This window comes from Lolium perenne, chromosome 2 (assembly GCF_019359855.2).
Source record: "Lolium perenne isolate Kyuss_39 chromosome 2, Kyuss_2.0, whole genome shotgun sequence".
In the NCBI taxonomy this organism is placed as follows: domain Eukaryota; kingdom Viridiplantae; phylum Streptophyta; class Magnoliopsida; order Poales; family Poaceae; genus Lolium; species Lolium perenne.
Genome location: NC_067245.2, coordinates 77,884,841 through 77,897,898, shown reverse-complemented (window position 1 = coordinate 77,897,898; position 13,058 = coordinate 77,884,841). Strand labels below are relative to the sequence as shown.

At 51.3% G+C, this 13,058-nt stretch overlaps 3 protein-coding genes across 3 annotated transcripts; all 3 read right to left on the bottom strand.

Annotated features, from left to right (window-relative positions):
- Positions 1–395: 395 nt before the first annotated feature.
- Positions 396–1,476, bottom strand: LOC139835173 (probable 2' cyclic ADP-D-ribose synthase BdTIR). Its single transcript, XM_071825125.1, has 2 exons — positions 926–1,476; positions 396–802 (listed from the first exon to the last, which is right to left on the bottom strand). Exons 1-2 carry the CDS (start codon positions 1,468–1,470, stop codon positions 700–702), a joined length of 648 nt encoding a protein of 215 aa, XP_071681226.1. The 5' UTR covers positions 1,471–1,476; the 3' UTR covers positions 396–699.
- Positions 1,477–2,162: 686 nt separating this feature from the next.
- LOC139835172 (uncharacterized) lies at positions 2,163–3,814 on the bottom strand. Its single transcript, XM_071825124.1, has 6 exons — positions 3,715–3,814; positions 3,459–3,635; positions 3,016–3,390; positions 2,831–2,929; positions 2,605–2,730; positions 2,163–2,526 (listed from the first exon to the last, which is right to left on the bottom strand). The coding sequence occupies exons 1-6, from the start codon at positions 3,736–3,738 to the stop codon at positions 2,335–2,337; spliced, it is 993 nt and encodes a 330-aa protein (XP_071681225.1). The 5' UTR covers positions 3,739–3,814; the 3' UTR covers positions 2,163–2,334.
- Positions 3,815–11,451: 7,637 nt separating this feature from the next.
- LOC127333030 (probable 2' cyclic ADP-D-ribose synthase BdTIR) lies at positions 11,452–12,532 on the bottom strand. Its single transcript, XM_071825123.1, has 2 exons — positions 11,982–12,532; positions 11,452–11,858 (listed from the first exon to the last, which is right to left on the bottom strand). Exons 1-2 carry the CDS (start codon positions 12,524–12,526, stop codon positions 11,756–11,758), a joined length of 648 nt encoding a protein of 215 aa, XP_071681224.1. The 5' UTR covers positions 12,527–12,532; the 3' UTR covers positions 11,452–11,755.
- Between the last annotated feature and the right edge of the window lie 526 nt (positions 12,533–13,058).

Below are 13,058 nucleotides of genomic sequence, written 5' to 3'. Positions count from 1 at the left end.
GATCAAATGCTATAAATTTTGATAAATACAAGTAAACATAGAATGTGGCATAAAATCTCAATTTTGTTTCACTCTATGAGTTACATGGAAGCTGTTTGGACATTTCAATCTGTCGAAACCTCTGAATCCATAACCATTTCGACATAATTATCAGTCATGATATTTGTGAAGATCCATAGTCTCACAAATTTGAGAAACAAACACAAACATGGAAGATGGATCAAATGCCAATTTTATTTCACCGTTTGCAGTACATAAAGGCCATTTCAACAATTTATTTTTTGCCACAGACCCTGTATCCATGGAATTCGTTTCAACATTGTTAAAAAAATCACCATATCAGTGAAGATCCAATGTCACACAAATTTGAGAAGCAAAATCAAGCATGGAAGGCGTGATGTAATCTCAGTTTAATTTATTTCACTTTGTGCAGTGCATTTACAAACAAATGGCAGTCATTATTTGCAAAATCTGACCTCCGGTGCCTGCATGGTCAGCCGTATAGCTTTGGCAGCTCGACGCATGCACCGATCCTATACTTTAATTTATAAGGAAAAGAAGAATCAAACTAAAAATAAACAAACGAAAGAAAGAATCGCCTCAATGTCAATGTTTTGTTAATCTGCCACCCCTGATTATTTTGTTGTTCCTAAGTCGGTTCGCCTCGCTGAATAGTAGCCGTTGATTTGCCGTTCAAAATTAGATCCTTGAAACGATCATCTCTCTCCTCTGCACCTTCTCCATTTTTTCAATGTTGTAGAACACCGCTTCGGCTGCCGCTGACACCAGCTCGGCCATGTCCCTGCAGAGACAGATCGTCGTGGTTAGACAAACAGTTGCTGCATGCAATGCATGGGAGAAGATCGATCGAAGTTCGAATTAGAGGAAGAGAAATGCATGCATGCGTGATGGATGGATGACGTACCCTGTGGCGGAGTTGTAGGTGATCCCGACGGTGTTCTTGGCCTCGCGTAGCGCGAACCTGAAGCGCTCGAGGTCGCGGGGGAGGTAGACGTCGGAGTCTGCGATTGCCTGGGGCAGGATAAGTTCGGAGGGCTTGATGTTGTAGAAGATGGGGATGATGGCCTTGCGCGACTCGACGATCATGGCGAGCTCGCGGAGGCAGTACTCGGAGTCGCAGTAGCTCGGGGAGAAGATGGCGACCGCGACCCTGCACTCGCGGATGCCGGCGCTGATCCGGTCCTCCAGCCTGTCGCCGGGCCGCATCGACATATTGTCCAGGAAGCCGTTGACGCCGTCCCGGGCGAGGCGCTCGTAGAGCAGGCGCGCCACCGTGCGCTTGGTGTCCACCCCGCGGTGGTTGATGAAGACATCGTAGCGGGCCTCCCCGGTCACCGACTCCTCGTCGTAGTACTCCACCCGCCGCGCCACCAAGGCTTGCTGCTGCCTCGTCCTCCCCTCGATCACCTGCGCTGCCGCCTCTGCCGACGCTCTCAACCGCGAAACCATGGCGGACGATCTGCGTGAGTACCCGGTGGCGGCTGTAGAGAAGGATGCAACTCAATGTATTGATTGGGTGCATATGGCGTTCCATATATAGGCCACTACAGGAATCCATCGAGGTGCCGACGGCCGGCGGCCCTCGGCGTACCACCGCCTCGCCCTCGGCGTATGGTACGCCGACGGGGACCCTCGGCATAGCTCCTCGGGCAAGGTCAGCCTCGGGACAGCCCAGCTGGCCGTCGGCGTAGAGGAGACCGTCGGCGTAGAAGGCGAAGGCCGAGGGCGACGACCACCCGTCGGCGTACTAGCCCTCGGCGTAGCAAGCTAACGGACGACGTCGACCTGACGGTCGTTACCTCTACGCCGAGGGTGCGGCCGTCGGCGTACGCTGCCACGCGGCGGGCTCTGGCGAGCCGTGGCGCGCGCTACGCCGAGAGTGAGGCCGTCGGCGTACGCTGCCACGCGGCAGGCCCTGGCGAGCGCTGGCGCACGCTACGCCGAGCGTGAGGCCGTCGGCGTACTCTGCCACGCGGCAGGCCCTGGCGAGCGCTGGCGCACGCTACCCCGAGGGGGAAGCCGTCGGCGTACATGAGACCATTTGGTCCATGTCGACGCTACCCCGAGGGGGAAGCCGTCGGCGTAGCTTGGACCATTTGGTCATTTTTTTTGGTTTTTTTGCTGTTTTCCAGATTTGGCAGATAATAAAAGCACATAAAATTCACAGGAACTTCGCATGAAGTGCAAATACACATAACATGAAGTGCATACATAGTGTCATAGTGGATACATAGTGCCATAATGTGCATACATGGTGGTGCCCTAGTGTGCATACATGGTGCCATAGTGTCGATAAGAGATACAATGCGACAACTAGAGGAGCTCGTCGCCGCTAGACACCGGCCCGGGCCGATTCCTTCCGGTAGAAGCTGCGGAAGAACCACCGGGAGAAGGACCGGGAGAAGTACCGGGAGAAGTACCGGGTGTAGCACCGGGAGAAGGACCACCATGATGAACCGGTGTGATCTCCCTCCCACCACCCTGGTTTCCGGAACATCCCGTTCCCTACACACATGTTCCCGAGATGTTAGCAATTTGCGAGGCAAAGGAAAGCCGTAGTATTCGGTTTGGCGAAGAACTTACCGTTGTTCTCCCATAGTACTCCGCAGCGAAATTTTCCTTCGATGGCATGTTTGGCGCCGGCCCCGGAAAGGGAGGCATCGGCCCTAAATCCGCTGTCTGTCCAGTTTGATTGGCCACCATCGACGCCTGCAAGATAGTTTACATGTCAGTCTTTGAAGAAATGAAGCATCAAACTAGGGGAAAGTGGGACTTGTCATCATTTGCGAAAACAAAGGTTGGAACTTACATGTATATATGCCATGTACTCCATGAAGTGCTGCTGGTGCTGGTTGAAGGCCACCTGATATTCTTGATGAGCGACCACGTAGGCCGCCTCGAAGTCAGGCTACAATTTCACAAATTCATGTCTCGTTAGCACTTAGCAATGTATGAACGAAAGTCGGAAAGAGGATGGAAATGAGGGAAACTTACGTCGTATGCGGGTTGTTGCCGAGCCCGGCGACGAGGCGGGAGAGGGGGGCTGTCCTTGGTGAGTCCCGCCTTGAGACGCGTGAAGGTCGTGGTGAGGGTATGCTTGACGGCCTTGTTCAGCATGGCGAGACGGCCATGCGGCAACCCTCCGGACGACAGGACCAACGACTCCTCGTCGACCTCCGCGCTCATGGGGTCATCCACCTCCAGGTGACGATGCCTCACCATCTCGCAGTAGTTCTCGACGTCCTCGGCGTAGGTGCCGAAGTACTCAGGGAGCGAGGGCTGAGGCTGCGAGAGATCGGGCTTCTTAAGCCGCATCTTGTTGTATATCTCGAGGTCAGACATCTCCTCCTCGGGTCCTAACGCGGCCCTCTGCATCGCGAAAGGAAATGTTGTGAGAACCAACTTTGAAACTGAAGTAAAATAAAATGAATACATACCGTCTTCCCCTTGTAGCGCTCGTAGCTGAGGTTTCCCCCACAGTGTGTGCCACCGTCGCCTCGGTTCTCCGCGTTCCGCCTCGCCACGGCTGCAAAGTCCTCGTCCATCTTGAGCCACCTCGTCCTAACCATCTCCTCCCATGCCTCGGCATGCGGCTCGGCCCAATCGGGGATAACCTGAAAATGCAATACTCAACTCAATCTAATGCAATCGCAACTTAGTAGCAATGTAGAATCTCATTGACATTTTACTCACCGACATGTAGTCCTCCACCGTCATCTCGTACTCGGCCTTAGCATTCTTACCGACAATGTCCGGCTTATGGACCCTCTCGCCTCTCTCTCGCCAGAAGTGACCCGCGGACGTGATCCTTTGGTTGTACCACACTGCGGTGTCAACCTCTCACAAGTCGCCCGCAAAGTCCTGTTCGCGGCCGCCTCCTCAACCTCGGGCGCCACACGATAAAAACACTTCAATCATGCAAAAAACAATTGTGAGATTCATGAGTTAGAACATTGGGGTCATCAAATATGAACGAAGCTCGAGAAAATATGTCTTACCCAAAACTTTCTCATCACGGCCTCAGCAGCCGTCGGGAAGCCTACGCCAGGGGCACTCTCGTAGTCCGTCCAAGTAGTGGCTAGCTTCATCTCGCCAGCTGGGACAGTGCCGAGGGGATAGTACTTGCCCGGCCAGAACTTCCTAAGCAAAGCTCCAATCATGCTGCTAGGCGGCGCCCCTTGACCCCGGAGGAAATATCCAATTGCTGCACATGAAAATCAAACATTAGCACATGAAAATCAAACATTAGTACATGAAAATCAAACATTAGTACATGAAAATCGAAATTGCCAAATTAGTACACTTACTCAGTGCCAGCAGGAATTATAAGGGTCTTCGCCTCATGGGTCTTAGGCTCCTTCCTCTCGTCGGGGACTCTCGCTTCCCCACGAATCTTCAGTGCCTTCGGCCGCCCATCCTCCTCCGGAGTCTCAAACCCGCGGCTAGAGTCCTCCTCGGCTCTAAACTCCGTCTCCGCCTCCTCTCTAGACGTCCCCTCCAAAAAGAACCCGGAAGCAACGTCGCACGAAGCCGAGGGTGGTGGCTCAAAGTCCGGTCCTCCCCAGCCACCTCCACCTCCACCTCCACCTCCTCCCAAGCCACCTCCAGCTCCACCACCTCGTCCCCGTCCTCGTCCTCGTCCTCGTCCTCCTCCTCCTACCGCAAAGTCCTCGTAACGCGGATTGCGACGCGGTTCCCTCTCACTCCTTCTAACATTGTTCTTGCGTTGTTGCATCTTCTTAAGCAAGCTCGACGAGTCCTCCTTGCCGCCGCTCATATTGTTCAATCACCTGCATTGAGAAAGAGAAAACAATTAAGAAGCATGTTGAAAAATATATAAATAGTAAGCATAAAGACACTAAACAATTAAGAAGCATGTTCAAGAATATATAAATACTAAGCATAAAGATACTAAGCAATAAAGAAGCATGTTGAAAAAAATATAAATACTAAGCATAAAGATACTAAACAAATAAGAAGCATGTTGAAATATAAACACATAAAAGACCCTCACCAGCCGTCATCAATCTCATCGTCAATCTCATTTTCTTTCTCCTTGCCACTATCACTATCACTATCTTTTGAGTAGTAAGTTGGATTTTGATAGACGGGTGGAGGCTCATCATCGCTATCATCTTCCACTTGTAACTTCTCGAGCATATCTATGTCCTTTAGATCCACCACTGACTCACCACGAGTTTCTGCATCGTTCCTGAGGTCCTCTTCAAGAACACATTCTAACTCAAAGTGCCCGAAGTCCTCTTCCTCTTGATAGAAAATTCCCTCGTATGTTACAGGGTCAATGTTGTTGTAATCGTCCTCGGAGGGAATCGGTAGGTTACCATGTGGCGATACCTGGAACACGACTTCCCAGCCGTTGAGGGCCGCTTTCTGGCATGGGTACGGCAAATAATAAACTTGCTTGGCTTGGTGAGCAACAATATAGACATCGGCTCCGGTATAGGTGGTGGAAGGCTTAACTTCAACTAACCCAATGGACTTGGTAATTCTCTGTCCACCTCTTGGGTCGAACCAATGACACTTGAACACAACGAGATTGAGTTGTTTGTTTGTACGGTTGAAGGTCAGCTCGTATACATTCTCTAACCTCCCGTAGTAATCAAAGGTATCGGATCCTTTAGTGAAGACACCAGTATTTATCGTTTTTGGATTCGCCGGCCCTTCCGGTGTGTCTCTCGTATGGAATCGAAACCCATTCACGTCATACTTCTCATACTTCATGACGTCACGGTTACAACCTTGGGAAACACATCTCAACTCATCTGTCATCTCAACGTTTGCATCAGCTCCCTACAATCACGGTTCAAATTTGTTGTGTGCATTAGTTACGTGGAATAACAGGGACAAGTCACATATTGGTAGGTAAGAGGGACAGCTTAGACATTACTTTTTTCATGAACCAAGACACAAAGTTTATTTTTACTTCGGGAGCACCCTCTTTCAATAGAGTCTCCAACTCCGCGCCCGTGGGATCGCGCGGAAGCCACCACTGTTCATCCGTGAATTCGCTGAAAGGATACAATAAGCATTAGACCGAGTTGAGTGTAGGTGATCGAAACTAGATACAATAAGCATTACACCATGTTACCTAATGAAATCGTGACCGCCATCGTCGTCGTCCCCCCCCCACCACTTCCTTCATGTTCATAAGCACATAGAGCATTATGCAATCCTTCTCTTCCCTCTCCAATCTATATTTTTGTCCTTTACCAGCCTTGCCACCGGGACATTGGAATAGTTGAAGCTTGGGGTCATTCATGGGCACGTCGACATTGTAACGAGAGACCGGGTTATGCAGAGTGGGAACTTCATCAGGATAGTACGTTGTTGCGGCATCTGCCATCTCCCGAAGGCACGTTGCCTCAGCTATGCATGCTTCAATCTTGGCTTTGTTTCCAGTTATCTTCCGAATATACTTGAACTCTCTCTCAATACAAAACTGCCACCGAAACTGCACTGGGCCACCCAATAGTGCCTCGTTTGCGAGGTGCACAATGAGATGTGCCATCGGAGTAAAGAAGCCTGGCGGAAAGATCATCTCCAAATTGCATAACAACTCCGGCACTTGAACTTGCAGCTTCTCAATAACCTTAGGACATATCTGCTTAGCACAGAGCGTGCGGAAGAAATGGCTCAACTCCGCGAGCACTCGCCATATTTTCTCGGGGAGATACCCTCGAAGCATCACCGGCATCAGCCGCTCAATCCATATATGATAGTCGTGACTCTTGAGCCCGGTGACTTTTCCGTCGAAAGATTGACTCCCTTGCTCATATTCGAACAATAACCATCAGGGAACATCACAACGTATTTTAGCCACTTGAATGCCTCCTTCTTTTGGATGGAATCAAGGCAGAAGTCGGCGTGCGGCTTGAACCAATTCTTTCGACGGCCAGTAGGACGTTGCATGTGTAATTTCTTCCTATCACAGAGCTTCTCAACATCAACTCTAGCCTTGACATTATCCTTTGACTTCCCGGGAATGTTTAGGCACGTGTGAAATAAGGACTCCGCGACATTCTTTACGGTGTGCATCACATCGATGTTATGGGGCAGTTCGAGGTCCTTGTAATACTCGAGCTTCGTTAAGGCTGCCTCGTGAGTCCAGTTGTGCGTTACACCATATCCCTCAAATTGATGGCCAGATTCCGATGCCGCTGGCACGAGAGCACGTAGCTCGGCATCAACAGCTATACCATCGAACTTTGGCACCTCTGTTACTTCATGCACAACTTTGCCTTTCTTGAAGTTCTTTTTGTCTTCTCTGAACGGATGCCTCCGTTTGAGGTACTGCCGATTCGTGTCAAACGCAACATACTTGCGACCCTTATTTAGCCAAAGGAACTCAAGTCGATGCCTGCACACTGGGCATGGCCATTTACCAGCTGTACACCATCCACATGTTAGGGCGTACCTGTGCATGTCATGCATGGTATACTGCAACCAAACTTTCATGCAGAAGTTTGTCTTCGATGCTCGGTCGTACGTCAACGTCCCGTGGTGCCAAGAGTGGTTCAAATCTTCCACAATCGGCTGCATGTAGACACTCAAGTTCTTCCCCGGGTAATGGGGCCCTGGAATGATCAGCGATAGAAACATGGTCTTCCTCGTCATTAGGACTCCGGGAGGGAGATTGAGCGGAATTACAAACACGGGCCAACAACTGTAATTGGAATTCGACATACCATATGGATTGAAGCCATCCGTAGCTATCGCAATTCGACATTCCGAGCATCCGCTGCCATATGGGGGTATTTTCTATCAAAGTTCTTCCATGCATTGCCATCAGATGGATGTCCCATCTTCGTCCGCCCCTGATTGTCCTTTATTCGAGTCCCCATCTTGTGCCACGTCATCTGTTTGGCGGTCTCCTCAGTCAAGTAAAGCCGCTGGATTCTTTTTATGAATGGGAGATACCGAAGAATCGACTTTGCGATCTTTGACTGCCTCACCTGACCATCCTTTCCCGTTACCTCTTCATACCTAGAGGCCTTACAAATGGGACAGTACTTGTCCTCCGCAAACTGTTTCCAGAAGAGAACACAGCCATTTTCACAACAGTCTATCCTTTGATAATCCATGTTGAGCGCCGACATGAGTTGCCTCGTCTCGTGCAGGCTTTTAGGCAGACAATGCCCTTTGGGCAACATGTTACCAGTTGTTTTCAGACTTGCTTCGAAGCCGTCACGGGTGGTGTTGTACCGGGTCTTGTCGGCTAGACATTGGGAGATGGCATCGAGCTGAGAAATCTCGGCGCCATCGTACAGAGGCGTCTTAGCAGCGACTATCATATCATAGAAGGCCTTCGCGGCTGGCTCTGGTTCCTCCGGTTCTGGAGGTTCCTCCGGTTCTGGCGGTTCCTCCCGTGAAGGTGGCGACTCTGGCATGTGGGCATCGACAAGATCATCTAGAAAGTCTCTAACCCCATCGTACTCATTGCCATTGAGCCGCTGCCGCATCACCTCACCTCTGTCACGTTCGTGCTCATCAAAGTCGATCTGCGTGACGTAATGAGGCATATACCCATATTGCAGAAGGTGTTTAAACATGTCATCCTTTCCACGACGGTGATGCTTCAAGCAACGATTGCACGGGCAAAGTGGCTGAACCTTCTGTTTTGTACCACGCGCCAACTCCTTCACTAAATGCCAAGTCTTCCTTATCCACTCATCTGTTTTATTAGTCGCACTAACACGGCCGGTGTACATCCATCCATTATCAGCCATCCTCTGCTCTATTGGAAGCCAAACGACAAGCATAGCATTTATATCAAATAGGAAAATGCATCATATTTTAATTTTTTTAACAGGCAAAACGAATGCATCAACCTACATCTCTACTAGGTGGGCTCCTAGCAGCCGCCGGATCCGTAGATTGAGTACGTTCTCCATGCTCTACCCCGGTCCGAGTCAAAATTTCGGCAGCACCTCCCCGCTGCTCTCCCGATACACGTCTCGCCAAAAAGACAAGAGGATGTGCATCCGGAGAACAACGGTGAGGCGCTGCCGAAATCCTGACTCGGACCGGAGCAGAGCATGGAGAACGTACCCAACTACGGAGCCGCCGACTGTCTCAGAATGCCGCAAGCGTTACGGTTGAAAATATGCCGACCACTAATGCATATTTATCCACGTAACGCTTGAGGACGGGAAGTGACACCTAGGTTACGCAACTTGACTTGGAAAATGAATCTAGTGACATAAATAAAATGCGGAGAAGAAGTTCGAAATTTTGCTCACCCTCGGCTGTAGAGGAAGTAGTGGAACAACCGGCGAGAAGCGCGTCAAGATCCGGGATCGTCACGCCGGGGTGCTCACGAAGAGGCGGTCACGGCATGGCCTATTACAAATTCACCAAATTCACATTATTAGACATATTTCTACTAAACAATCCGGTGGCGGCTAACAAATTAACTAAGCAAAAAAATCCTAACTAACTCGGGTAAGATATGAATTCGGGCCAGTCTTAGTATAATTTGGAGCAAACCATGTACTGTAGTAGTAGCGAAGAAGCTAACATACATGGATGTGTTCCTTGTAGCTACTACTGTAAACCTCCTGTTAACAGATTAACTAAGCAAAAAAATCCTAACTAACTAACTAACAGCTAACAAATTTCTATTTCTAACTAACTAACTAACTAACAAATCCTAACTAACTAACACTAACTAACTAATCCTAACACTAACTAACACTAACATATACCTGCGGGAGGAGATCGATGGCCGGGGCGGCGCGCGAGGAGAGGGCCGAGGGGCGCGGTGGCCTGCGAGAGGAGGGGCTGGGGCGGGCGGCGGCTGGCGGCGGGCGGCGGCGGCTGGCGACGGGCGGCGGCGGCGGCTGGCGACGGGCGGCGGCTGGCGACGGGCAGGGAGGGGCGGGACGGCGGGTCGTGGAGGGGCGGGCGGCGGCTGGCGGCGGGCTGGCGGCGGCTGGCGACCGGCAGGGAGGGGCGGGGACGGCGGGTGCCGGCGGGTGGCGGCGCGCGCGGCGGCTCGGGAGGCGGCGGCGCGGCGGCTCGGGAGGCGGGCGGCGGCTGAGGGAGGAGCGGGCGCGCGGGAGGAGGAAAACGCGAGCGGGAGGAGGAAAACGCGAGCGCGCGTGCGTGGCCGACCAGGTGCTTGTTATCCAAATCCCCAGATACGCCGAGGGCCACCCTCGGGATCCATGCTATCTAAGGTTTTCCTCCGGTTCACCCCACCGGTGAGTTCTGCCCTATACGTCCAGGACATGCCTAAGTGCCGTCAGCGCATGTGCGTGTAGCCGAAAGACCCCGGGGGTACAACATTAGACAAACAACACCACACCATGCTGGTGGTGGTGTTTTGTTGGAGAAGAACACATGGGTATATATAGGGAGGCGAGGGGCTGAAACGGCGAGAAAAGCTGGCGGGAGAAAATGGCGGGAAAAATTGGCGGGAAAGATTGGGCGGGAGAAATGGGCGGGAAAAAGGAAAAAAAAGATGGATGCTAAGCCGACGGTGCCCCTCGGCATAGGCTAGACAGCTGACGTCATTTTGGCGGGAGGGGCGGGAGGATTCGGCGGGAGAAATTGGCTCAGCTACGCCGACGGTGGCCCTCGGCATAGGCTTCACGCCGTCAAGGTTCAGTTAGGGCATGGCCGCGGGGCGACGGGACGGGGTCGCACCCTCAACCTATGCCGAGGGCCGCCGATACGCCGAGGGCCACCCTCGGCATAGCGTGTCATACGCCGAGGGGCGCGATACGCCGAGGGGCGCTTCGAGCAGCTGGGCTGACCGGGCAGTACGCCGACGGCCCCGACATTTGGCCGTCGGCGTACGCCACGGCCGTCGGCGCAGCGCAGCATTCCTGTAAATATCACCATATTGATCAAATCCAATGTCTCGCAAATTTGAGAAAAAGGTAAACATGGAAGTGGGATCAAATCTCAATCTCATTTCACAATGTGGAAGCCGGTTTGACATTTCACTCTGCTGCAACCTTTGAATCCATCGAAGTTGTTTCAACAATATTTAAATATCACAATTAATGATGATCAAATGCTATAAATTTTGATAAATACAAGTAAACATAGAATGTGGCATAAAATCTCAATTTTGTTTCACTCTATGAGTTACATGGAAGCTGTTTGGACATTTCAATCTGTCGAAACCTCTGAATCCATAACCATTTCGACATAATTATCAGTCATGATATTTGTGAAGATCCATAGTCTCACAAATTTGAGAAACAAACACAAACATGGAAGATGGATCAAATGCCAATTTTATTTCACCGTTTGCAGTACATAAAGGCCATTTCAACAATTTATTTTTTGCCACAGACCCTGTATCCATGGAATTCGTTTCAACATTGTTAAAAAAATCACCATATCAGTGAAGATCCAATGTCACACAAATTTGAGAAGCAAAATCAAGCATGGAAGGCGTGATGTAATCTCAGTTTAATTTATTTCACTTTGTGCAGTGCATTTACAAACAAATGGCAGTCATTATTTGCAAAATCTGACCTCCGGTGCCTGCATGGTCAGCCGTATAGCTTTGGCAGCTCGACGCATGCACCGATCCTATACTTTAATTTATAAGGAAAAGAAGAATCAAACTAAAAATAAACAAACGAAAGAAAGAATCGCCTCAATGTCAATGTTTTGTTAATCTGCCACCCCTGATTATTTTGTTGTTCCTAAGTCGGTTCGCCTCGCTGAATAGTAGCCGTTGATTTGCCGTTCAAAATTAGATCCTTGAAACGATCATCTCTCTCCTCTGCACCTTCTCCATTTTTTCAATGTTGTAGAACACCGCTTCGGCTGCCGCTGACACCAGCTCGGCCATGTCCCTGCAGAGACAGATCGTCGTGGTTAGACAAACAGTTGCTGCATGCAATGCATGGGAGAAGATCGATCGAAGTTCGAATTAGAGGAAGAGAAATGCATGCATGCGTGATGGATGGATGACGTACCCTGTGGCGGAGTTGTAGGTGATCCCGACGGTGTTCTTGGCCTCGCGTAGCGCGAACCTGAAGCGCTCGAGGTCGCGGGGGAGGTAGACGTCGGAGTCTGCGATTGCCTGGGGCAGGATAAGTTCGGAGGGCTTGATGTTGTAGAAGATGGGGATGATGGCCTTGCGCGACTCGACGATCATGGCGAGCTCGCGGAGGCAGTACTCGGAGTCGCAGTAGCTCGGGGAGAAGATGGCGACCGCGACCCTGCACTCGCGGATGCCGGCGCTGATCCGGTCCTCCAGCCTGTCGCCGGGCCGCATCGACATATTGTCCAGGAAGCCGTTGACGCCGTCCCGGGCGAGGCGCTCGTAGAGCAGGCGCGCCACCGTGCGCTTGGTGTCCACCCCGCGGTGGTTGATGAAGACATCGTAGCGGGCCTCCCCGGTCACCGACTCCTCGTCGTAGTACTCCACCCGCCGCGCCACCAAGGCTTGCTGCTGCCTCGTCCTCCCCTCGATCACCTGCGCTGCCGCCTCTGCCGACGCTCTCAACCGCGAAACCATGGCGGACGATCTGCGTGAGTACCCGGTGGCGGCTGTAGAGAAGGATGCAACTCAATGTATTGATTGGGTGCATATGGCGTTCCATATATAGGCCACGTCCTCGACTATACAAGGAAGGAGGCAGGTCCAATAATCAATACAAAGATATGTATCGCTATACATAACTATAGAAGATACACATCCGGATATACAAGGATATGTATCTCAACACCCCCCGCAGTCGAAGCGTCGCCTGGTCGAACGCATAGACTGGACCGGAACTCCTCAAATGATGCCGTAGGGAGACCCTTGATCATGATATCCACAAATTGTTGGGAGGTGGGCACATAAAGTACTCGAATGTGTCCGAGGGCCACCTGTTCCCGAACAAAGTGGATGTCCAGCTCAATATACTTGGTGCGGCGATGGTGGACCGGGTTGGCGGAGAGGTAGACGGCGGAGACGTTGTCGCAATAGACCACGGTGGCTTTGGCAACAGGACATGAAAGCTCAACGAGGAGTTGCCGCAGCCAAGAGATCTCGGCAACCGCGT